Source organism: Epinephelus fuscoguttatus, linkage group LG3 (genome assembly GCF_011397635.1).
Source record: "Epinephelus fuscoguttatus linkage group LG3, E.fuscoguttatus.final_Chr_v1".
Taxonomy (NCBI): Eukaryota; Metazoa; Chordata; class Actinopteri; order Perciformes; family Serranidae; genus Epinephelus; species Epinephelus fuscoguttatus.
In genome coordinates, this window is record NC_064754.1 from 6,351,676 (window position 1) to 6,377,835 (window position 26,160).

The 26,160-nt window shown below is 41.4% G+C and overlaps 1 protein-coding gene across 3 annotated transcripts; it reads right to left on the reverse strand.

Annotated features, from left to right (window-relative positions):
- Nucleotides 1-819: 819 nt before the first annotated feature.
- On the reverse strand, nt 820-24,973 carry LOC125885942 (E3 ubiquitin/ISG15 ligase TRIM25-like). Of its 3 annotated transcripts, XM_049571803.1 has the most exons (11): nt 24,824-24,972; nt 24,457-24,527; nt 19,982-20,799; nt 18,008-18,103; nt 14,197-14,277; nt 11,990-12,142; nt 9,922-10,081; nt 9,667-9,705; nt 7,312-7,383; nt 5,060-5,137; nt 820-4,490 (listed from the first exon to the last, which is right to left on the reverse strand). In XM_049571803.1, exons 3-11 carry the CDS (start codon nt 20,582-20,584, stop codon nt 3,931-3,933), a joined length of 1,842 nt encoding a protein of 613 aa, XP_049427760.1. In that variant the 5' UTR covers nt 20,585-20,799; nt 24,457-24,527; nt 24,824-24,972; the 3' UTR covers nt 820-3,930. The 3 variants fall into 3 exon arrangements, with proteins under 3 accessions (XP_049427760.1, XP_049427762.1, XP_049427761.1); XM_049571805.1 differs by lacking the exon at nt 7,312-7,383 and having other exon boundaries at nt 24,824-24,973; XM_049571804.1 differs by lacking the exons at nt 24,457-24,527; nt 24,824-24,972 and having other exon boundaries at nt 19,982-21,273.
- Between the last annotated feature and the right edge of the window lie 1,187 nt (nt 24,974-26,160).

Here is a 26,160-nt window from a genome sequence, read left to right on the forward strand (position 1 = left end):
TTGCCTGGATTCTGGAGAGCTGGGGACTGTGGAAACTTTGTACTCCCAAGCTACCTCCTGAGCCACAGACTCTTTGTACTTAGTTACATAATGACTTGGTGTCTCCAAATAATCATAAACCTTGAAAATAATGAGCTAGTATCTCAAAATAACGAAATACTTTCTTAAAATAATGACTTATCTCAAAATATCGACACAAATTTTCAAAATAATGAGAAACAGTACTATCTCATTATTTTGAGATAAACACAACTTTACACAGCTGATTACAGCATTGTGAAATCAGTTATGTAAAGTGCTGTAGTAGGCTCCCAAAAATTAAAATTCTGTCACCAACTGGGCAGAATAGCTTCTCAGTTTCTTAAAATGTAAGATGGCAAAAACGGAGACTGTGAAAAGAATACAGTTTTGTAACAATGGATGGTCTAAACTGATTTTCCTTACATATGGGTTGAACTATACGATTGAAATTAATGGAAAAATTAAACATATTAAAACAGTTAAAACCTTAACTACACCTTAAAAAAATGCATTTTTTAAATTTAAGTAATAAAAACATAAAATTGGGAAATGCAAGCGAAACACTGTCTTGTTTTTTTTTTTATGAGAAGGAGAATCATGTAGTTATTATTGAACAAAAAGAAGTATGAGAAACTGTACATCGTGCTACCAGTCACTGGTTGTACGCTGCCATAACTTTAACTTAGTGCCTAACAATGGTGATATTTATCTGTGATAACCACCCACTCCAGTTTGAATCCTTGTTACCGTGTTCTAATGTTTCCAACATAAAACAGTCTCACACTGCCAGTTCAGACCTCCATGGATCAGTTTATTGTGAGCCGAGGTGGAATGAACACTCAGACAATTACAACATATTTTACAGTCACATTGAGGAACTGAAGCACAATAAGTAAACAGGAGGAGAAAAGGCTACAAGATGAAATATTACAGAACAGCAGTTCATGTTACAGTCTGACAGCTTGTGGAATAATGCACTTCATGGCAAAATAAAAAAGTGTTTCTTGCTTTGGATTGACCTGCCAGATACGATCAGGTTGGTGGAATTGCATGTGTTGTAACTTTAAAGGTATAGAGTAGCATAGATGTAATACCTTCAAGGTTGTTGGATATGTCTGATACGTTTTCTGTCACTGTTCTAGTAAAGGTTAAAGTTAATAATTAGATTCTATGGACCTGCATGATGTTTGGTGTCTTTGGAATGTGAATAGTTCATTTACATTTAACAAATAGTTTGGTTTAAAGGCCTCACACAGTGCTCGGTCAAGTTATATCACAATCCTTTGAAATAGCACCATTCAAAAACAAAAAATCAATGAGGCAAAAAACAATCTTATAATCCAAGAAAAAACAGTGTGGTATCCATTCAGATGGAAGAAGATGTCAGTCACACTCTTAGGGAATATGTTTCAGGGCATGTCGGAAAGATTGAGTCATCCAAGTCATGGTATTCTCAAGTGCTATATCGTAGGTAACTGGACTTGCTTGAGTTTCTTGAAGACGTTTCCCCTCTCATCCAAGACGCTTCTTCAGTTCTGGTCACCCACCTACAACGCAGTCTTGGTCGTCCCTCCCCAGACGACTTAACACTCTTAACGCTCACCTGGTAGAACGAGCACCCCATATTCAAAGGTTATGACCTTGCTGCAGCGGTGGTGGGTTCAATTCCAACCCACTACCCTTTGATGCATGTCAGCCCCTCCCTCTGTCACACTTTCCTATTCAATAAGGCAAAAAGCCAAAATAATAATCTTTTTTAAAAAATCACAATGCTACAGTCAAAGGGAAACAGTGGCAGACTTTGTTAAATGTTTCAAGTTCTTGTCCTGATATGTTTCCTCTTATCTGATGTTCTCTTATCAGTGTGAAAAGTTTAAAGTTGCAAGTCATATTTTCTCAGATCTGACCTTGACTGAATGGATCAGAGGTAATATTAACTTGATTAGATATGTTTGGATATGAGATAATAGTAGGATTGGATTTTTTTTGGAAGCATGCGATATACATGTCTGTTAATGCAGCACTTTGTGACGGTAAGTAGATTTGAAACCACATTTTAGCTAGGTTGTGGTGGCTTCCGTGGCTCGCCTCACACAGCATTAGCATGGTGGAGATGGAAAATGTCGTACTTTTTGAAACATCACTTTAAAATATGTAATAATTCATTGTTACTGAATATTAGGTACATACTGACACAGATATGATAGTCCTTGGAAGGAAAAAAATCATATTGTGAATGTAGCGTTAAAGGAGTAGTTTCACATGTTGATAATTCGGCTTCGCTTTCTTGCCAAGTGGCAGCGATCTTCTCATTAAACCTTAAATAAACATCTCGACCATGTAGTGAACTCTTTTAATTCATGGTATTCTACCTTAAAGACAGATCTGCAATGTGGTGCACACAAAAACTCGCCCACATGACCTTAAAAACATGACCTAAAGGAAAACATCTGCTACAGTATGGCCTTGACTTAATCTGAAGCTGAGGTCACTTGTGCAGGTAATGTGTTCATCATGAAAAACTAAGAGAGGTTTCCCATGTCACATGGCAGTGATGTTGATGCAGAAAAAAAATCTACTGCTGTGGGTATTCAAGTAGCCGCAGGTACTCAATATTCAGCCTGTCATTGTAGAGTAAAATTTAAAAAAATCCCATAAAATGTATTTTCAACATTTTTCAGTACAAAGAAAACAATATTAAACACAAATACTTTTTAGTATATTTGTATTGTTGATTCAGACCATAGATTGTATATATAGATGGACAACACATCTCCCACTGAACAAAAATGAAGCCAAAATATCCTAGACACGGCCGCTGCCATCTTGCCCTGGGGATGTAATTTGGAGCCAGTAGAGTACAGTCTGCACAGTAGCAATCTCCACAGTATTGAGATCCCGCCTATTCACTCATCCAACCAATCACAAGCGGCGGCATCAATCGCATTTTTATGGCATGAAATAACTAATTAAAACCAAACTTATCAGAGAAATGAACCTTTGAACACACTGCAGCAAGAGAACTACCTAAAATTACAGAAACCGTCTTTGGGAAAAATTTATTTGACATATATCTTAAGCTTTTAGTTTGACTCATGTCCTGTCTGTTAACGTAGAGATTATGTCCTATACTGCAGCCAGCCACCAGGGGGCGATCAAGATGTTTTGGCTTCACTTTTAGGGAGCTGTTGTGTCGTCGTCCATCTTTATTATACGGTATAAAACATATCAGCCCACATACTTTTTTTTTTTTTTTTTTTTTGATTAAAAAAAAAAAAAATTCAAACCATAACAGAGTGGATTGTTTAAACATGTTTTTATCCAACACAGCATTTCTTCACTCATCTGTATTGACTAGACCTTTTTCAGTGTAAACACTTTGACATATCCCAGCAGGAAAAACACAAGTGTAAATGATGATAAACTGAATAATGGTTGACACCAAAAAACATCCCGAACAAACCAAAATAAGAAAATAATAAGAAAATACAGGCAGAGGGCAGGTTCTCTGCAGATACAGACATCGCCACACTAGCGGGTCACAAGTGATGATTGAGACGGATTACCTGTGTGTGAGAGTATATATTGTTTTTTTGGGAAAATCTTGCATAGTATGCCTTTCATGTTGTCATTAACACCTGTGCTTTTCCTACCATGTCAAGTGATAAGTGCGCTGTGAAAAGTGCATATTGTGAATGTTTAAATGACAGTGTGCCCAACAGGGATCCAAAAAGACTACTTAACATTCAAAAGGGAAAAACACAGAAAAACCTGTTATTCAAGAGAGACACAGAAGAAGAGACTACGCAGAAAGACATGTAGGAAAAAGAAAAGCATTCCTGACTGTGATGCTTCCTCCTGATGTTGTTGCCTCCACACCGGCAAACCCTTCAGTTGTATGTGTTAGTGTTAGGGTGGGTGTGCATTTCCTCCCTGCCCCTCATGAGGACAGATGAGCAAGGTGGAGTCCAGGTCGAGGCGGAAGGCCGGGTACAGCGGCTGAGAGAACGGACAACGAAAGGTGTGCAGGAGCACCACTGTGTCCGACACGCTGTAGAAGGACAGCGCTCCTTTCTGGCGCTCCAGGAACACGCCGATTCTGGGGCATGGCGGTGCAGCCACCGTGGTCTTGCGGTTGTCATGCCAGGCAGCGTATCCGGCATGTGTACACCTCAGTCGCCAGGAGTTCTCGTTGCGCCCCAGCAGGCAGGGTTTACCGCCACCTTTGCGTCCAATACCTCTGTAGGTGACGCCGATGTCAACCCATCCCCCGCCCCTCCACTCCACCTCCCAGTAGCTGGCACCACCAAACTGGCCTTCCCTGCACAGGACCTGGGCCACTGAATCGAAGCGCTGCTGGTCCGGGGGGTAGGATTGGGGCTCCTCGCCACAGTGCGCACCCTGGGGCCCCTGCAGGAGGACCAGGGTAGGGTGGGCTGTGTCGGGGTCCAAGGACAGACGACATGAAACTGGAGGGAAGGAAACCAAAAGAGAAGTAAGTAAGTAAGTTCCTCTTTCTCCTCTCTACTATAAAGTATTTCCCAACATCCAGAGTTGAGTGGGACACAGACCGACCAACAGATGTGTTATGCACCCTAATCCTCCTCAGACCAAATCAATTATTAATGCCTAACAAGGGTGATGGCACGCTGTCATCCTGTCAGCAGGCTTGTTTCTGTCGGGACAAGACACTGCTTTTAATGACGGACGTGGGTGTCATAAATACAGTATGATTGCCATCCATTATTGATGGGGATCCAAACTGGGCTCTCAGATTTCCCAGCAGGACTCTCATTATCTGGTGAACTCGAAGCATGGCAAGAAGAAAGAGAAAAGGATGGAAAAGGAGGAAAGAAAGAAAGGAGGAAGAGGAGGAGACAGATGGGGAATGACATGCAGGATGGTCATAGTGAATAGGTGCACTGGAGGGAGAGAAGAAAAAGGTTGCAGAGAGGAAGGGAAGGAGAAACAAAGGACTGTAGTGATGAGGTGGAGAGTTGGAAAAGCAGAGGGGATGGAGGATAGATGTGGTACTTACACCTGAGGAAAGCTCCCCTCATCCTCTGATCAGCCGGCTGCAGAGACAAAGAGGACAGAGGGAACGACACCGGCATCGCTGATAGGAGACACAAAAAAGACAGAAAGATGGATGTTTAATTCTTTTGTCCATATTATGGAAATAAATGGAAAGAACTGAACAGGAGTGAGAGGGTGTCAACGAGGGAGAGACAGCAATAAGAGAAGAAGTGAAATAAAAGTAAAGGTGGAGAAAAAAGAATGTGGGTATACAATATTGATTAGGGCCATTGTAGGTACAAAAAATGAAATACAGACCCAGATGAGTGGGGTAATATTCCTAGAAAGAATTCTGAGATTAAAGTTGTAAATTAACCGGAAAAAAAAATTGGATATTCTCTGAGATTATGAAGTCACAAATTTATGAGTAAAACAAACCAAATGCTTCTCTTTGCAAGGATTGATCAACCTCATCATTCAACACAACACTGAATGACAGTTGTTTGGACGTCAGATCAAGCAACCCGGTCTCACACCTGACTATAAATACTGGTGCAATGGTTAGTATTGGCACTGCCGCCTCACAGCAAGAGGGTTCCTGGTTTGAACCCAGGAGCCCCTCTGTGCAGAGGTTACATGTTCTCCCAGTGTCAGTGTGGGTTTTCTTTGGCTACTCCGGCTTCCTCCCACAGTCCGAAGACATGCAGGTTAATTGGTGACTCTAAATTGCCCGTAGGTGTGAATGTGAGTGTGAATGGTTGTCTGTCTCTATGTGTCAGCCCTGTGATAGTCTGGTGACCTGTCCAGGGTGTACCCCACCTCGTGCCCAATGTAAGCTAGGACAGGCTCCAGCCCCCGTGACCACCAACAGGATAAGTGGTTACAGAAAATTAATGAATGGATCCATTCAACGAGAAGTAACTGTATATTTCCTGTGAAAATGGAAGTTTACTTTGAAAAGAGACGATGAAAGCGTAAACTGACACGCTGTCCCTGCACATCCAAAACTGACGCAGGAGGGGTACCTAGGGCGCCATTTTTTGACACGTGGGCAAACTGACCAAGTGTTGGTATTTGATGAGTTGTAAGTGAGAATGTGTTGAATCAAGGTGTCCTGTTATGGCTCGCGACAGTCCAAAAATAAAAGTTGTGCTGCCATCCAGGGCGTTATCTGGCCATCAGCTGGACATCCTTCCTGAGTGTCCATACAACATCCATATATGACGTTAATGCAAATGGGCCTATTCAGCTATTCTTCTTGAGTTTATGCAGTGTACATTCAGCAGCTTTATATGTTCTAAAAACTCAAAACAAGTCAACTGAGTCTTAAAATTATTTTAAGTCAACACTGACTCACACAGGACACAGAACCCAGTCTCCTGAGTGAAAGTCCTGTGCTTGACCCTTTCATCCACAACTGTTTCCTCCCTATCTGGACTTCGCCACTCTTTATAATACTCCACCTAACTTTCTGGCAGTAAATTTGTCAGGTTTTTTTTTTTGTAAATTTAACCACTTTAATTACAGAGAATGTCTATGATTTCGCTCTAGTAAATTTAAGACTTTAATCTTGGAAAAATCATATTTTTTTCCCCTTGGAATATTACCTTCCTCCGCAGCTCCATATTTTATTTTTTACCTACAAAGACCCTAATACGCCATCATATAAGTGAGACAGAAATGGCAATTAAAAAACACGAGCAATGTCAGTGGCAAAACAGGAAAGAACAAGCACAGCCAGAGAACTCACACAGAGGGAAGTGCCTGAGAAATAATGACGCCATAAAAATATGATTATTCAGTGATGACACCTTGTAAACAAATACAACTTTGCCAAGCATTTGTACATGTTGCATTAGCCCTAAACAATAAAGTCACTACATGCAGAATAGGTATGTGAGTTACATCTTTTAAATGATTGTGGTGGCATACATTTATGTTTGTGGGAAAATATATGTGTCGCTTTTAACCCATTCATCTCACGTTCTTGACACTCCTGTCAGATGGAGCCCAAGTATGGAATCCTACACAGAGTGGCTTGATAATAAAAGGAGTAGTTCAGAATTTGGTGAAATACACTTTTGATCTATCGCTACAAGAAAGTGAATAAGCGTGTTTCCAAACAAATGCCAAGGTATTCCCTTCAGAGTGATAGATTTGCTAAATTAGCCTGCTGGTTAGTTAGCATGATAACAAAGCCAAAAACAGCTGTTTGTTTGAGTTAAAGCGTTAGTTTACCAAATATTAACCAAAACCCGAACAATCAACACTTACCCCCAGTGGTTTGTTGCCCTGCAGATAGTGTTGGATGCACTTGCTGTGGTTTGGAGTTCTCCGCACTGCCACCTCCCCAATACAATAGACATGCATGGTATTTGATATATTTTCAAAGAACTCAACAGTGCCAAGAATAACAAAACAAAATCAGCAATGCTCCAGTTAGTTAGACTGGAAAATCCACAGACGTAGCTGAGGAGAGTTTTCATTGTCATCGAAATTCTTCCATAAAGCTAATTCATTTTAAACTTAAATAGTTGGACTGAGTCTGATTGTTTGGTATGATAAAAAATAGCAGCACACACAGCTCCAAATCTTAAACACTGTATCGGGTGTATGGTTGTGGCAGACATCGAATCAAACACTCACAGATCAATAGTCTTCTTATTTATTGTGGGCAAAAACAAGTGTGTTTCAGCTAGAAGCGACAATCAGTGTAAAACAAAAATTAAGCATAGTTCGGGGAGGGCACAATGATAAGCTCAGCTCACATCTCAGCTACATCAGCTGATCTCAAACAGTCCAATCAACTGATGGAGCAGCTGATTGATAGAAGGGAGTAAGCAGATAGATCACATGATTCCTTTCTATGCAACCAATTGGAAAAGTCCGCACACTTCAGCTCCCTTTTAGGTCCATTTATTCCATGATGGAATGGAAAACAATGGTTTTACTGGCATCGCGTTTCTAACGTTTCATCTCGGTGTGATCGCTCCCTTAGGCTTTCCATGTAGGCGCATGGAAGGGCAGGGAGGTTTGCTCTCTCTCCCTTAAGGCTTTCCACATAGGCGCATGGATGGGCAGAAAGGTGGGCTCTGTCTGTCTTGAGGCTTTCCATGTAAGCGCGTGGAAAGGTGAAGAGGTGTACTCTCTCCGCCTTTACAGCAGCAAAACAGGCTGCAATGTTACAGTCTACGCTGCGATGTAACCACTTGCGCAATTGTACACCGTCAATTTACGCCCCTGTAAGTGTCTGACAACATTATGAAAAGGACACTACAGAAACAGACCTTCTGTTACAGAGTAAGATCCTTTTTGTTCAGCCAGAAACATCCCCAAAATTTCTACTTCCAAACCCACCAGACTGCATTTAAATAAACAGTATTCTTATCAACATAAAACACACTTTATTCAAAGTCGACAGAAACCAAATAAAACTCACAAAAGCCATCTTGGTTTGTCTTTCCACTGTTACAGCAATCACCAACTCTGGTTTGATTAAAATAAACCCTTAAATAACCCAGTTAGATGTGAAAACATCGTGGCTCTATACATGCTAAAATGACTGTTTATTTAAATGGAGTCTGGTGGGTCTGGCAATAGCAAATTTGGGGCTGTTTCAGGTTAAACAAAAAGGATCTTAAAGGACTATCTCTGTAGGGATCCTTTTCATAATGTTGCCAGACACTTAGAATAATAATCTGAGCCCGGGAGCAACAAAAACAAGTACTATTAGTGGATGTAGATTGACTGAATTGATTTCAAAAACGGTAGTCTCCATTAGTCACTTAGACACAATAACGTGTGCAAATAGGGTCAATATTAATATTTCCCAGTGTCTGAGAAGGAAATAAAAGCAGAGATATAGTAACTCATAATTACTAGATAAAGTATCTAATTTCTTTCTTTTGTGGATACAATGCTCTTCCGTAAAGATAATGAATACATATAACTGAATGCTCAAGACTGGAAACACATACCAGGAGACTATAAGACCTACAGAATCTAGAATACTAGATGAAGATGCACATAAATATAACACTATAATACAGAAAAAACCTTCATAATGTACCTACTTTCACACTGTGTTTGACCTCTACTTAGGAAAAATAGAAATAAAATGAGTGTATGCTTACAACTCTCCAAAATGCACTAATGAATGCTGTAGGAATAGAGGGTTCAAAGTACCTCCTCATCAGGAGAGGCCATTTCTGGGTGGGTTATTCAAGGATGGAACCCACAATGCAATTATGTCATCCCCTTTCTCAATTGCTATTTCTCCTGTTTTGTCTCACACTGATGATGGCTTCCAGCTTTTTGGCCACAATAAAGAAGAGGACTATTTATCCATGAGTGCTGGTGTTATGCTCGTTTCTGGTTTGATTACTTCCAATTAAACTAAACTGAACTGATTAGACCGGAGCAGCGCTGGATGTGAGCCAGAGTGTGTTGTATCAGACATCGCCCTGTCCTCTTCAGTATGAATAATTAACACGTCCACTGTCCCTCGCAGTGTTAAATGTCATGTCAAAACCTTCAGCCTGGTAGAAATGGGTCACCTCAGACCTGACACTGACACAGAGGGTGTGTGTGTGTGTGTGTGCGTTTGGATATCATGTTTCTCATGCTTACCTTTTGCACACTCTGCACCAGACACGTAGTTCTCGTTAACTGGAAGAAAAAGTTACAACAGTGTGAAACTGTGTGAGACATTTGACATCTTGAATGCATAAATCTACTTTATATGCTGAGTTTGTTTAAATGCTTAAACTTTAAATCTGCCCGAGGAGCTTGTGTCTGCATGTTTGAGTATTTAGTATATTTTTTAGCATTCAGTACATCACATCATCCTCAGTCTGTCCTCCTGCCTGTAGGTCATAGCTGTACCTGCGCGGCTGATCTTGTCCACCTCCTCCCTGCAGACCTCCTCCATGCGGCTGCGGAGGTGGCACAGCGCTCTTCTGGCGCCGCTGAAACCCTCTGTGGGCAGGCTGAGGGCTCTAGAGTGCCGACCGGTGGTGAGAGGGACACATAGCAGGGGAGCCGCCTGGGTCGATATGGAGAGAGTGAGTGGAAAATACAGCCTGGCGTAGCATCCACACCCCGCCTGCCCTCCTCCTTAATTCCTTGTACAATTGAATTTGAAAATAGCACTTAAGCGGATGCTGTCTTTTTTTTTCCACTGGTCACTGCTGACTCATTCTTTCCTCTCATCTGTTCTTCCTCCTCCATCCCTCATCTACAGGCTGATCTCTTTGGGCACTATGCACTTTGGTGACTTCTTATGGCCTCCAGGATGCATTAGACGTAATGGATGAATATCAAATGCAAGAATCGCTAATATGCAGCAGTGGAGGAAGTAAGGCAAAGTAACCTGTAGGTGGATTTGATTTGCAGTGGGAGCCAGACATCCATCTTGACACACATTTTACAAACAACACAGACAACAGAAAGACAATATAAAAGTACCCAGGCGCCAATAATCACTAAAATAATTTAATAAAAGTTGTCTCTATTGCATTTCTTAAACGTTGCTACTACTACGATAGCGTTTGTTACTTCTAGGCTGGACTACTGCAATTTCTAGGTTGCTCCTATAAGCCTCTACAGACCCTCCAGCTGATCCAGAATGCTGTGGCAGGTGCACTGACAGGAACTCGGACAACAGATCTAATTTCTCCTGTTTTCTGCACTGGTTCCCTGTAAAACCCAGAATCAAATTATAAACCGTTCTCTTCAACTTCGAAGCTCTTCATGTTCAGGCACTGTCATATCTTAGAGAGCTCATAGTACCCTACTGTAACACTAGACCACTGTGCTCCAAGAATGCTTGGTAACTTGTGGATCCTAGAGCTTTCAGAAGTAGATCAGGAGGCAGAGCCTTCAGCTATCAGGCCCCTCTTCTGTGGTTATTACAGCTATTAATGCGATTATTGTTGTTGCTGTGCATCTCTGTGTCCCTCTGGCCGTCTTCCTTTCAACCCAAACGGCAGAGGCAGATGGTCACCCAACACAGCATCTTGGTTCTGCAGGTGGTGTCTGCCTCTTAAAAAGAAGCTTATCCTTGCCACTGCTGCATAGTGTGCTTGCTCTTGGAGGGAATTTGTTTGACTCGTTGGGTCTCTGGAAATTAAGGGTATGGTCTAGACCTGCTTTATCTATACCTTGGTACTATTAACCAATGTCCACAAAGAAGAAGCTGAAATCACTTTCAACCAAGCTGGTTATCCACTGTGCCCTGGTGTACAGGGACTCTGGGTTCAGTTGTGACTCACCAATCAGACCATTCAATAATCTGATTCAGAGTTTCTGCTTTTTAAAGATAGGTTTCCAAACCATGTCACAGACGAAAAAGATACAACTGATTCAATAAAAGCACGATATAACAATGTCACCATGGTTTGTTGTACTCAGATCCTTACTACACATCCGAAACCTCAGAGTTATTTTTGACAACAACCTCTCCTTCGAAAAACATGGCAATCAAATCACCAGAACTGCCTTCTTCCACCTAAAAAAACATCATAGCTCGTCTCCGCCCATCACTCTCCCCTCTGCTGCCAAAATCCATGCCTTCATCACATTCAGAATCGACTACTGTAACAGCATTCTTAATGGTTCATCATCCAAAGTCCTAAATAAACTCAAATACATCCAGAACTCTGCTGCCCGAACCTCCACTGGCTTCCTGTCCCTATCTCAGAATCGTACAGCATTACTTGGTTTCCACTGCTGAAGAGTTACTTGTTTTGGGACAGCAAACCTATAGAGAGTACGGAGCATTGGTGCTCTGATGTGTGCTGCCAACTTGATGTAGCACTGTGTTTAAACGTGGTTGTTTCCTCTATCCATTAGCCCTTCATTCTCCCTCTTTTTTCACCACTGTGAAGTTATTCTTGTTCCTGGGTCTTTACTCCCTTTCCCCCCTTACATCCTTCCTCTTTCTCCACCTCACCTGTAGGAAATGGGCATTGTCCTCCGTGTGCAGGAGCTGACTGATCTCCTCGTCTCTCTTCCTCAGCTCCTCCAGGTCTTTCTCCAACATCTCTATGTCTCGTTCGGCCCTCCCAACCACCGCCCGCTCCTTCGCCTCCAGCCTTGCTCGGACCTATGGCACACAAACAGGTGTTCTAATCGAAAGAGTCACAATACATTTTTGATCTTCTGCTACGTTATGAACCATCCAAACCTCTCAGGTTGTCTAGTGTGCTATGTGTCCCAAGAGTCAAAACTAAGCATTTAGAGGCAGTGTTAAATGTTTTATGCACCATACATCTAGAACAAGCTCTCAGACAACTGCACATTCACTGCAACTCTTAGTTCTTTTATATCAAGGCTGAAGACTTTTCTGTTTACCTCTGCCTTTTATTGAATCAAACAATCATTAATTTCTTACACTGTACAAGGACTTTCATCCTTTTACTTTATTTTCTATTTCAGCTCGTTTTTTCCATTCTCTTGGCTCATTAATGGCTGTTTTAATTGTACTTAAATGTCCTTCTACAAAGCGTTAATTTGCACTTTGTCTGGATACTTTTGGTGTTTCATGTAAAGGACTGTGAACTGCCCTGTTCCTGGCGTGTGCTTCATAAATAAACTTGCCTTACCTTGACCTTGTCAAAGTGCCTTATATACCATGAGTGTGGCATGGGTGTAAGAACCAAGTCGTTCAGACCCACAGAAATGATACAGAAGACTGAACAGGATTTCTGTTAAACTGGTGTCAACAAGTGTATTGAACTGATCTGCGCAACTCAGATCGCAACTGCTAGAGTTCAATAGTACTTTTACAGCTACTGCTACAACTGATACTTTAAAAGCAGAACTACAATTAGTGGTACTATTTTTACTTCGACAGCTTCTAAGGCTACTTTATCTTCTCTTCTGAGTTCTACTGGTACTTCTACTGATTTCTAAGAGAATCACTGCTGCTATTACTGTCACTCCAATTGCCACAGGCCTTGAGTGGTATCAAGGTATTACAGTATACTGGGGTATTTAAAAATCCTGAAGGTATTTTCAGTACTGTGCAAAGTACAGATGCACCTCTTCCTGTGAAACCAATACGGAGATGCTGTATTGACAGGATGTATTGTAATACACAATATCCGCCACCAAGGGTCAGTCTCTACTGGTGGAACTGGCAGCTGAGCTGAGAACGATGCTGACTGCAAGTGGTGGGGATAACATTACAGGACTAGTAAAAAAGAAAGATGCCTCTGCCCGTGTTTGGGAGTACTGTCACATAAAACTTTATCTTGAGATGGATTCTTTCACGTACAAAAGTAGCTTTTTAGCAACATGATTTTATTCAACCCATCATCTCTGTTTAGCCCACTGATGTGTTGGTATCCACTGCAGCAACAAGTGTCATCGAGTCCTCCAGCAAGAGGAGTGCTTATTTCCTATCTGTTCATGAGTCTATGGGCCACACAACCTGCAAGACTTATCTAAGAATGCTAATTGTGTATTAGACACACAGCATTGCAGGCTGGACAATGACATCCATGCTACAATCAGTGCGTTAACATGACATTGAGATAATCGATTTATTATGTTAGTCTGACTAAAATCAGACCTTTAAAACATGTTAGTCCGACTGAAATCGTACTAAATCGAATTTCTCAAAGTCTGACTAACACATCCAGTCGAAAATGTCGAAAACATTAAATGCGTATCAGAAGAAGAAGCCAGTAACAACATGGTGAAGTCTATACCCAGAGCTGTTCATTTTTGGACGGACAAAATGTACAGAGCTGTTAAGTTGTCACCATGGTACCAGTTTGCTGCTAGCTAACCGTAGCTAACTTGTTTGTTGATTGTTTGGTCTGTGACGTAATGGGTCAACCAGAAAAAGGTCCAATATTAACAAGGTGAAAGTGGGCATATCGTAGCAGATTCGGACATATTTTGGTCAGTAAATCAATGCCCCTCCTGTGCTTGTATACTGGGTATATTGGACAGGAGTCCTGAACTACTGAAGTACTGAATAGCCTCTATCGCCAGTAGCTCAGGTTTTACATTTTCTTATTTTATTTATTTATTTAGTTGTTACACAACTATGTTCATGTTCAGTATACCCCAGTGGAATTGCAAGAAGGCCCAAGCCCAAGTGCTACATTGGTAACCTTACAGCTGATACTTCTCGTCCTTGCTCCTCACCTCTGCTTTGGTTTTCTCCAGGCGGAGTGCCATGTCTGCAAACAGAGCTTCACTGTCCTCCAAAACAGCCGACGCTGACACCTGAAACACGCACACACACAGTCAGACAATGGAAAACAGGAGTAGTTAAAGTAGAACAAAGCAAAGACTTAAAGACACAATGAAGCAGAGGGTTCAAACTTCTAGAATCCTGTCACTTTCTAAGAAATGGTGAATCTTTAATGGCAACTTCATCTGCCACAGAAAAACTTGAATCCACTGATGCTTCTCAACTGAATCTCGTCAGTGATGTGTAACAGTTTTACAGCTTAGAAAGATGTGTTATGACCCATTACAAAATCCTCCAACAGGAATCATATAGATAAAGTGAGTGAAGTTGGCATTTCGTTGTATCCTATGTTTTATGTTTCCAAAACTTTTTATCAACTAAGCCAATCAGTTCTCAGCTTTGAGACTTTATTTCTTCAAAAAAATCCAATAGCTTTTAACATGATTTATTTACCCTAAGAGACAAGTTTATCAGCCAGTAAAGGAATACTTAATCCTTGAGTTTATTAATTTTCATTGGACACTGCTGATATGTTGTTTCCCACATAACTATACAAGTAAGTATATGAGTAAAACAAAACCATAACAATATTCTCTGAGATTTTACGCCACAACAATATTTTTCTCCAACCTTTGGTGCTCTTTATCTATTTTCAGACCAAATAATGATGAGGGTGCAGAGTGTGCTGCCAAACTGTATTTTTAGCAGGACTAAAAAAAACCTCAGAAAAGGAATTCAGGCCGTCCTGGGACCATGCAACTCTCTACATTAAACAAAACAAACAAAGCAAGAAAGTCTCAGTGCACATTTCACATAGCTGTGCTCAGAAATAAACCTCCACCATCTAAGCAGCGGAAAAGACGACAAACTGATATCCCAGATCTGATTAAAGGCTGATTTCGAGCTTATCTTCAAGTGAACTAATACAGCAGCCTCCCAGTTTGCCAGGAGCTGGTTGGATGCAGATGATGCTCAGGGGAGGGAGGAGAAAAGGCTTTCCTGGAAGACCGAAGGAGTGGCATAGAAACTGGAACTTAAATTAGCTTTGCAGTGGAAACTGATACAACAGCTCCCGTGAGGCGGAGTGTTTGTGTGTGTGAGGAGCGTGTGTGTGTGTGTGTGTGTGTGTGTGTGTGTGTGAGAGAGAGAGATAGAGGCGAGTGTGTGAGCCTGATGTCACCGTGGAGGCTGTGTGTGTTGTTTAAATGTCAAGTCGAGTCTATTTATGTAACTCTTTATCTCATGTGCTTTACATAGCACATGCCATGCTACACTGCTGTGTATATTACATCATGTTAACCTGGCTGCACGACTGGCATGAATTACTTGGCTTAATGTTGAGATCACAGTCACTGATCACAATTATTAATCAATCCCTGGCAGCAAAATACTGCAGCTGGAGAAACCTGTTGCATACTGCTGTATACTTATTCAACCTATAATATATAATAAGTAATATTAACTGCACCTGATCATCATAATTTTACTGAAATGCACAAATCTTTTAGTCAAAATGTGCACATCTTTCAAAAGAATGGTCTGTTAAAAATGAAAGAAATGTTAATTTGAGAAGATCCTTGGCATTAATGATCCCTCTCCCTTACTCCTGAGTTGGTTCCTTTCAGGGCTCTTTGAACCTCAGTGCCATCTAGTAAATCATCTTGTGTTTCCACCAGTTTTGAGTTGGACCATTGTTATTTTGCAATGCACAACAAAAGGAGTGGTAGTTTTTTTTTTTTTTTTTATTTAACCTTTATTTAACCAGGTTTGTCCCATTGAGATCAAAGATCTTTTTTACAAGAGAGACCTAGCCAAGAATGGCAGCACATATAGTTTCAACACATTGTCACATTAAACATAGACATAAGAGATACAAATAACAAAGAATTGAATTTACACAATCAAGTCGAGATCAAATAAAACATTTACACTCATAAAGCCTGGATACAATGGGATTTATCATGGACTTAAATACATTCAGAGATACCAGGCTTTGGAAGTAGTAGCAGCGACTCGAGATGGCAGATTGCATTGTTATTCGCAAGTTTTTGTCCTGTCATTACATGTCTTTTTTAATCCAAAAAACAAGCATGGACCAAATATTAATGAGTCCACTGCAAGCTCTTTATTTCTGATGATTTCTTACTTAACTTCTAAACTGTTGCCTTCTCCATTCTCTCTTTCCAACCTGTAGAATATGACATACCCACTGCTGTCGCCACAGTTCACACTGCAGGTCGGTCAAGAAAACCCTGTTATTTTTTGGTTCTAGCTAGGAACCAAGTTTTCAGGTTCTGAACCAATTTATTTTTTTTCCAAATGCTCCAAATGGTTCAAAATTAGGTGCCGGAACTGGAGTGGAAAAGATGCTGTGTTCACACCAAAAGCAATGCAAATTTTCGAATTTTCACAACGCATTACTAGCACAAGCTTGAATGCGACAATATTTTGTGTTGACTCGCTTCTCATGCGCGAATAACTCATGTCATTAGCGTGTGAAATTGCTGAATCAATGAATGAACTTCCGCCGGTACATCCTTGCTGATTGGCTACCACTGAAATCAGTCGCTGAGGTTCAGATTTTATAACTCTGGCAAATAAAGCGTATGATGCAAAATTGCACTATTCGCTTCATTAGCACCGCTTAATTTGCGTATTTTGTGTCAAACGCGTCACATCCATCATGCCTCCTGGCAGGAATTCATGTGTAATTGTGCCTTGAGCTGCAATATTTTCTGAGACGATTATCGTACCATGAAAATCTCATACCGTTTCAACCCTATATTCTTTAAGATGCAGCTGCCTTCGTTTTAACAAAAACTGACACTGACATATCCACTCAGACAGTATCTTGGCATCTTGTCTTGCCCTGGCTGAATTCGTGTTGCTACAGGGTGCTAAGCGAAGGTCTGTCTCTGCTGAGCTGCCGCTGTGAAATGTATGACTGAAACACAGCATGTGTGGCCTTGGTGTTGTGATGAGTGCCAGCTGTTTATTTCCGTTAGTAGACTCCATTTCTTAGCTCAGGTTAGCTGATGCTGCACACTGTTAGCGCTGTAGCGTTACTTTACAATCTGTTCATCCACTGGCAATAAAAAGCAATTAATACATATATCAGGTTACGTACAGTACCTTTAAGTATAAGTAACCACCTAAGGGAAGAAGAGAACGGTGAATGGTCAGTTTACTTGTGGATGAGAGGCCTTTTATTTAATGCACCAGCAGCAACTCTAAATGCTGCATAGAAGTTTACATTTGTTTAACAGAATGCCTTAAAAATATTACAGATTTGATATGAAGCAAATATTTGAAATTACAAATTACAAAAATGTATTTGTGCATTGATGTTCTCATTGTCTGTCTCAATTCTCTCTAAAATGGATAACTAAAAAATCTGTAAACAGATACGCACATGTTCCCATTTTCATGCTGACTTCCTGTCTCCTCTAGAATTGATTTTAAAATGTAATTACTAGTTTACGAGGCTCTTAGTCGACTGTCTCTTCCTCTGTAGTTGCTTCTCTGGGTCAGCGAACACCACAGCATTAGATGCATCAACAGTTAAGACAAATTAAGTGCAGAGAGGCTGCCTTCTCTTACTATGGATCAACTATGGAATAACCTGCCTTTAAATCTGCGTCATACAATATCTGCTGATTCCTTTAAGAAACATGTTAAGACCTGCCTACTTAATCTTTTAATGTAACTTACTGAAATGTAATTCATGTGTTTTAATTTTGTGTGTGTGTGTGTGTGTGTCACCTTGAGGGACTCCAAGCTTTGTTGAAACTCCTCCAACTCTCTCTCTCCGCTGCGTGTCCTCCCCTGAACGATCCTCTGACACTCCTGGAGCTGCAGCTGATAGTTGATAAACCATTAACCATTCAGGAATTTGTGAAAAGCAACATTCTCTAAAATTAATGTTTGTCCACTCAGTGAGAGCTGCTGTGATTCTGTAATCCACTGTAGACATTTTATCCATTAAAAGTTGTGTTGTGGTTTATATTGTAAGAGCAGAACTATTAAAATACTGTAAGTACAATCTAGAATGTTGATAGCTTATCCTGATGGCACTGGCCTGTCAGGCTGTAAGTACGCTTCCTCTGCCATGTTTTCTTTAATACAAATAACTGCAAAGTTTATCTTAATTCTTTTTGTTATTTGTTGCCTTTTAGACACACACTGCCCAATCGCTACAAGTGAAATGAAGGGCTTGTCAACAACCGTCACACTGACTCAGATGCAGCTCATTTGGGACTGTTCTTTACTTATGAGAGGAGGGAGGTGGCTGAGGTGTGACTTTGTTTCAACCCTCCACAAAGCTACAAATATTTTTCCTTCAGCCTCTCTGAGTGAGTGGCAGAAAATGCATGACCCTCCCTCCACCATGAATTAGTTATTAGATTTGTAAAACTAACCCTGTGATGTTTGCAGGTTAAAAGGTAAATTTTAAAGTTGAAGAATACTGGAGTTGGAAAAAAGCCTTGTTTGTTCACGCCTGTCGTGCATGCTGGTTAGTTTGTGCAGACGGTTTATTTTTGGCCAGATTTTAAGATCTAGAAGATGTAGAATTTGGGTTTTGATGAAATATCACTATTATAAGCTCAGATTTGGTTATGTTATGTTTGTTGCACGTTGTGTTCAATGATAATTTATGTTTTTACAGTTTCTGCCTGTGATTCTGCATTTTTTTTGTTTTTACATGCCTTCCAAACAAAGGCCAATTGTTTTCACAGATTTTCTTTCAATTTTTAAAGAAAATGCATGAGTTTGGAAGGCATGTTTTCTTTAAAATTCAGAGTACAATAAATTCAAAATACAGACACAGAATCATTAGATTTTCAAATTCCTGGCGGTCCTACGTCACATTATGTGAGACCAACACTTCCATCAGAAAAAAAGAAAAATTCTAATAATTAGGGGTGGGAATCACCGAAGGATCAACAATATTATATTATCTCTATACTTAAGTCCCAATACAATATTATTGCCATTTTAGATACGTTCCAATATGCTGGGTATTGCGATAAAATATACTGTCATATATTGGGATTTATTACCTTTTTTCAACTGTAAATTATGTCCCCAAAGGAAAACTTTGTCAGCATGTGTTTTATCAAAAATGGTAAAGTTTTCAGTCTGTACATGTCGCTTCAGCCATTTTTTTTGCAACAACAAAATGTGTCTAGTGGACTGAAAAACAATTGATTATATTATTCTACTAGGCCACCTAAGTTTTAAGTTGTACTCGTCATGTTAATAATTCATATAATAAAAAACATCAACCCTTGGCACTGTGTGACGATACAATATTGGCACACAAAAATATCATGATACTGTGCTGTATCGATTTTTTATCCCCAACCCTACCAATAGCTAATTCATAGTGGAGGGAGGGTTGTGCATTTTCTGTTAGGCATTAGACAGGGTCAAGGAAAAATATTTGTAGCTTTGGTGAGGTGAAGAAAACAAACAAACAAACAAACAAAACACACCTCAGCCACCCCATTCATCTGATGAGTAATGAACAGTCCCTTATCTGAATTCACACTAAGTGTAAAGAGTTTGAGATGAAATTCATCTGTGCATCTCTGACATTGAAAACTGTGCCTACCCATATTTTAAGAGTCTGATTCTTTCCTCTACTGGAGAGACTTTGGGAACCAGTGGTATCAACTTGGTGTCTGGGAGTCTACATGTGTATATTATCATGAAACCTAAAGTATGTGTCAGTACCTGTCTCCTGGTTCTCTGGGCGTCCGCACTGTGCACCTCCTCCTGGTCCGCCTCGCACAGCAGGCAGTCCCCGCTCCACTCCACCGCGGCCTCCGCCTCGGAGCCGCTCCCCGCGGGCTCCAGACCCAGGCGGTGCTGTGCGCACAGCCGCTCCGCCAGACACTCCACCGCGGCCACCAGCTTGTGCCGCCGCAGGGTGCCAACCTCCCGGTGCGGCAGGACGTGGAGCTCGCAGAAGGACGCGAGACAAACGAGGCACGACTTGACCGCCCTCAGCTTGCTCTCCGCCGGGCAGAAGTCGCACGGCACTTCCCCGACTCCCCCCAGGTACAGCTCCGGCGGCGCCGTGACCATCTCGCTCAGCTTGAGCTTGTCGACGACCTCGGCGAGCACCGTGTTCCGCCGCAGCACCGGCCGAGGGCTGAACGTCTCCCGGCACTGGGGGCAGCTGAACTGGCCCGATTCCGCCTGGTCCCAGTAGTTGTTGATACACGACATGCAGTAGGTGTGTCCGCAGGGGGTGGACACCGGGTCCTTGAGGATGTCCAGGCAGACGGGACACCTGAACTGGCTCTCCGTCACCGAGATATTCGCCTGGGCCATGTCCGGTGGGATCCGCTCTGACCTCGGACGATTTCCGACCCGCCTGTTGACTCCGCTCCTGTTTATGCTGGAGCCTGACTCCCGGTGTGTTGTTGTGAGGCGGAGGGGAGGGGTCCTAACCCTTCCGCAATGTCACCCAGCTGATGCCTGAGCTCACTCTGCCCTCAGTGCTGTCTTACAGGCATTGAAGGCTTTAAAGGATCAGTTCACCCAAACTACAGAGACATACATGTTCTCACAGTTTTTTTGGTTTTTATTTTTCCAACAGATGCTGCTCATATCTGTCTCTGACATTTCTGCATCCACAACAGTACATGAAGGTTTTTACTTTTTAATTTTTCATAGCAGCATCTGCTCTTGTTTTTTAAATTAACAAGATTATTATCTCTGTTATAATAAAACTTTTCACAGAAAAAAAGTTTTCATTTGTCTGAATTAACTTGATAATAATCTCGTTAATTCACAAAAACAACTCTGAGTTCTGTTGGTCAGTGTCTCAGAGCTGGATGCAGTTTGTGAGTGTGGTCACATGGACCTCTAGTGGCAACATGCTACAACTCCTACAGGCATTTAGGAACTACATGTGCCAGCATCTACATAAGGTGAACTGACTTCACCTGCCACTCATGCCACTAATGCAAATCAGTGATACTGTTTATCACTTTGAGGAGGGTAAACATAATCTGTTGAAGGAAAAATAAATCATTTTGAATAGGACCCTGTTGTAGCAGCTTCATTCCAACACAGATGCAGATCTGAACTTTGTCAGCCTGATCACCTTCATGTGTGTACGCTACAGCTGAGAATACAGGGATGAATCTATCAGCAATCCTACAATTTAAGCAACAATAAATGGACAATAAACTTATTATGATGTATCAAAATTGCTGACACACACACTATATGTACTATATGTTATATTAAAAGCATCTATGTTTTCTGTCTTCATACACAGTATTTTTGTTATTGCACATGATGCACTTGTGTAGAGAGATGATGTTTGAGAATCAAAGACTATAAGGCAGCTGTCTATTGGAAGTTGAAAGCCACAGGATGATAGTGTGAGAATGTGAGGTTGAATACAGTCTGACACTATGCAAGAGTTTATAACGCCCTCTGTTGACCATAGTAAAAATTACTTCTCACTCTCACAAGGAAAAAGTAAAACCTCCAGTGTTTTTCAAATGAGTGCATTTTGCATTAGTTCTCCTCCTCCATGTCAGTAGATGGGACATGGGCCAAGCTAAAAACTCAAAGAACACATCTACCAAATTTCTCCCAAAGATGGTGTCTGTTATTTCAGGTAGTTCTTATCGCGCTGATTTATGATAAAGTGATAATTTATAAGATACATTTGGTTTTAATTAGTTATTTGATGCTATAAAAAGAAGAAGAAGAAGATATACTTTATTCATCCCCAAGGGGAAATTAAAAATTTTTCATTCCGTTGTCATATACACACAGGCCCGAAATACACATACACATATGCACAGAATGAGGGGGCTGCCTTGGACAGGCGCCCTGAGAAGTTGAGAGTTCAGTGCATTGCTCAAGGGCACCCCGCCAACTACAAGTCCACGCTCCATACTAAAAAAAAAACAACAAAAAAGGTGTGACATCTAGAATGTGAGCTCTGTGTGTCAATCCGTGTGCTCGCCATCAGTGGTGCTGCTCGTGATTGGGTCGGACTGGTGTACGGGCCATCGCTAGTGTGCAGACTCTGGCTCCAAAAGTGCAAGATGGCAGTGCACGTGTCTGGGATATTTTGGCTTCATTTTTGTATAGTGGGAGGAAGTGGAGACACGCTGTCCTTCTTTATATACAGTCACTGGTTATTACAACAAAACCAGAAAAGCACTCAGAGAGTGCAGACCTCTGCCAAGTAGGTGATATTCCCTCCCCCTCTGCATCAGATTTTGCAGCCTGCATCACAATTGGGTTATTTGCATCACTATCATTATTAGGTTTTATACCATGGTCTGGGTGAATACTAAATTCTGATTGGCTGCAGGGTGTCCGTTAAAAGGTGTTATAGGACAGCTAAAAAGACTTTCCGGTCAAATTGCCTGATGACAGGTTCTAAATTATTGCACTGGCTCAACTGCTAGTTTGTAACCATAGCAACGAGACTCAGAGCAGAGGCAATGGATTACAACGGGCATCATGAGTGATTTTATCGTTCCATTTAATTTATTTGGTGAATTTGATCATTTTGATGACATATATGCCTTCACCATGGAGACACTGTGGTGTATTTATTTCGTTTTTATTTTGTACCAACACAGAATATAATATTTTTTTTGTATTTTTCACTTTCTTTTTTCCAACACAGAACATTAATTTCAACTTTAGAATTACAACAATATTTAGCAACTGCAATAACATTTGCTTTCTGGCCACCAGATGGCGGTATTTTCCCCGTTTTAGAAATTGGAATTGTTGCTGAGGCTGTCAGACGATAGACTTTATTATTTTTTTTATTATTTATTATTTTATCCATTTTTCTTCAACCAATCACCACCAAAGTTTTATCATCTGTTCCTTGTCCCATTATCCACCTTTCCTGAAAATTCAAAATCCGTTCATAACTTTTTGAGTTATTTTGCAGACAAACAAACAAACAAACAGACAAACAAACAGACCAACGCCGGCGAAAACATAACCTCCTTGGCAGAGGTAATAACTGTCTGGGTGGTTCTTCTTAGAGCTGCACTGATTAAAGGGACACTGCACCGAAGGTACTGGAAATCCAGAGTGACTCGCAAGAGCACAATTTGAATTTGCTCAGCATCCCTCTGGCAATCAGTAATGATGCTCATTACCTATGCCCATGAAACCGAGCTGCACCAATCACATCAGTGTATCTGATATAGGTGGGCCAGAGGCGAACTGAACAGATGACGACAGTGCTGCGACGTCGACGTCTGGAATCAGTCAGTAAACAGTGCAAGATGGCTACGGATGAACACCAGTTGTTTGAAACGGATTTGGCCGCTACAATGAACGAGTTAGACTTGGCCTTTTCTCTAAAAGAGGAACAGAAGACGGCGCTGAAATCTTTCCTTTGCAAGAGGGACATTTTTGCTGTTTTGCCGACCGGATATGGCAAGAGTCTAATCTACCAGTTAGCTCCGCTGGTAGCTAAGCTCTGGATACGTCACCATGTGTATTGTTCTGATTGGTCGTAGTGTTATCCAATTGCGTGCAGTGATATTTACAAATGCATGCTTGGTGCTGCCTCTAGAGTTGGGCTATTTGCATTACTCATAGCCAGACCCTAAATCTTTCTAGATTTGGGTCTGGATTTCCAGGCTACATGTCAGTGTCAATTTGGATAAAACAACTGAAGGACACAAGCTTTTACTGGGCAGAAGGAAAACCATGTTGCATTAAGGGAAGTTGTAGGATCAGGATTTTGGAGCATGACACCTTAACAGGATGTAAAAATCAGGATATTTTGGCCTCTGAGGCACCACTTAAAAAAAAAATCAGTCTCTCTCAAGTGTCCCAAACACGTGCATCACTAAATTGCGGAAGGATTGCTTCATGTTTTTTATTTCAGATATGAAACCATCTGCCAAATAAGTCCTTAATATTTTAAGTGCTCTTGCTTTTTTCAAGCGTGATATGAATCATTACTTATAAATGTTATGTGAGTTACATGTGGTCTGCTGTCGTCTCTGATGTGTTCTGTCACTGAGTACCGGCTCTGTGAATTGAATTTCAGCAGCAGGTCAGCGGGAGACTCAAGGTTAAGAGGGGGATTTTCAGGTACTTAAGCTTTGCTCTGACCGAGCCATATCACTCACTCACACACACACACACACACACACACACACACACACACACACACACACACACACACACTTTACCTGTGCAGTTAAGTGGTTTCCTCTGTGAGGTTTGGTCTGTCAGTGGGTCCCAGGATTAGTGCTCCATGTCACTTTAAACATACCGAAACTTCTACAGAATAACTTGCAGTATGTAAAACAAAGACAGTAATAACAAATGAATCCTGTGTATTTTAAAAAAGGTTTCATACTTAAATACAGCCATTAAAGTGATGAAATAATGATGGGTAGACTTTCAGTGCTGACGTCAGTACAATGGTTAGGGCTGTAAAGACTTACCTTCATTCTTGTTATACTGTTTTTAAAAGTTTATGCTTAGCTGAGCTTATTAGAAAGTGTTAAACAGCAACAAACCCTCCTGCAGCCCTTGATCTTATGACTTCCTCACCTGCATATCTGTTGTGTTTCTCCAATCCCGGTTCTTGAGTGGCGTCCAAGTCTCTGTCTGACTCAGAGCTCAGAGCAGGCGGAGGGACAAAGCCCTGAAAGGGGGTCTGGTCCCTCGACTCCCCTGGCCCTTTGTTCAAAGTGGGGCTGTGATGTACTCGCTGTTTTAGAAAGAACCCTTTTCAGCTAGGCCGTAAGGCGATCCTGGGCTTTTCCTAGCCAGGGTGTGCCCCGGGCGTCTCTGGTTTACCTGCGGGACCGGGATGGGTGGGGTGGGCTGGTCCTCTCTGGGCCAGGTAGTAGTGGAGAGGGTGGAGAGGAGGAAAGCAGCTGGTCAGTGGAAGAGGGAGAGACAGGGAGAGAGAGGGAGAGAGGAGGGGAGGGATGGAGGGATTGATGTAAGGCGAGAACGCTGAGAAAGGACAAATAAACAAAGGTGGCGATGAGGGTCTGAGGTGAATTAATTGTATCAAGCTCTTTCTCTCTTTGGAGGCAGTCTCCAGAGACATCTGCACAGGGAACAGTAGACAATGGATACAGTACTGGGCCACTATAGATCAGCTTAGAGAGACCTGCAGCTCTTTAAGAGTCAACCAGCTGGGTAACACGTACATTTCACGAGTCCTCCCTGAATATTTACATCTAATGTGCATTTTGTTGTTGAGCTTTTTTCAGTTCCACTTTCAACAAACATGGATGAAGTGATATCATGTCTATATGCTCCCACAGCAGATATAATTAGCCTACATTTGCTTGCAAAGATTTATTTTAAGCGTTCTATAACATCAACGCTTGACATTAGATTAGATTAGATGTGCAGATATTCACTAATCATACAGCAGCTGCAGTCAAGTCAAAGAAACCGGTAAACTGTAAGGCAATGAAGCAATACAGCATGCGTCTTTCCAGATCTGTGATTAGTGGCATGTGAGATACTCAGTCCTCTTCAACAGTTTTTTTTTGTGATTCGTATTGAAGGCGAAGCATCATTGGTGTGTCTTTACTCACTCACCCTCAACTAGAAAAGCTTATTATCTTTTGTCTTCTCCGTCTGTCTTACAAGATGAAGAGTCTGCAGCCACATCACAGCAACCTTGTGAGGCTGCACTTGGGCACGATGGTGCTTTGAGCTAAATGCTAATGTCATCTTGCTAACTAGCTCATAATTAAAATGCTTCCACGGCAACTTGTGGCATGCATGATGTTAACAATCACCACTTCAGTGTACAACCAAGTCAAAATCTTGCAATTGTATGTTACTGCAGACCACAAATATGTTACATTTGTACATTTCACTTCTATTATCAGCGCTTCCAAAATAGTGTAGCACGGGGCTGA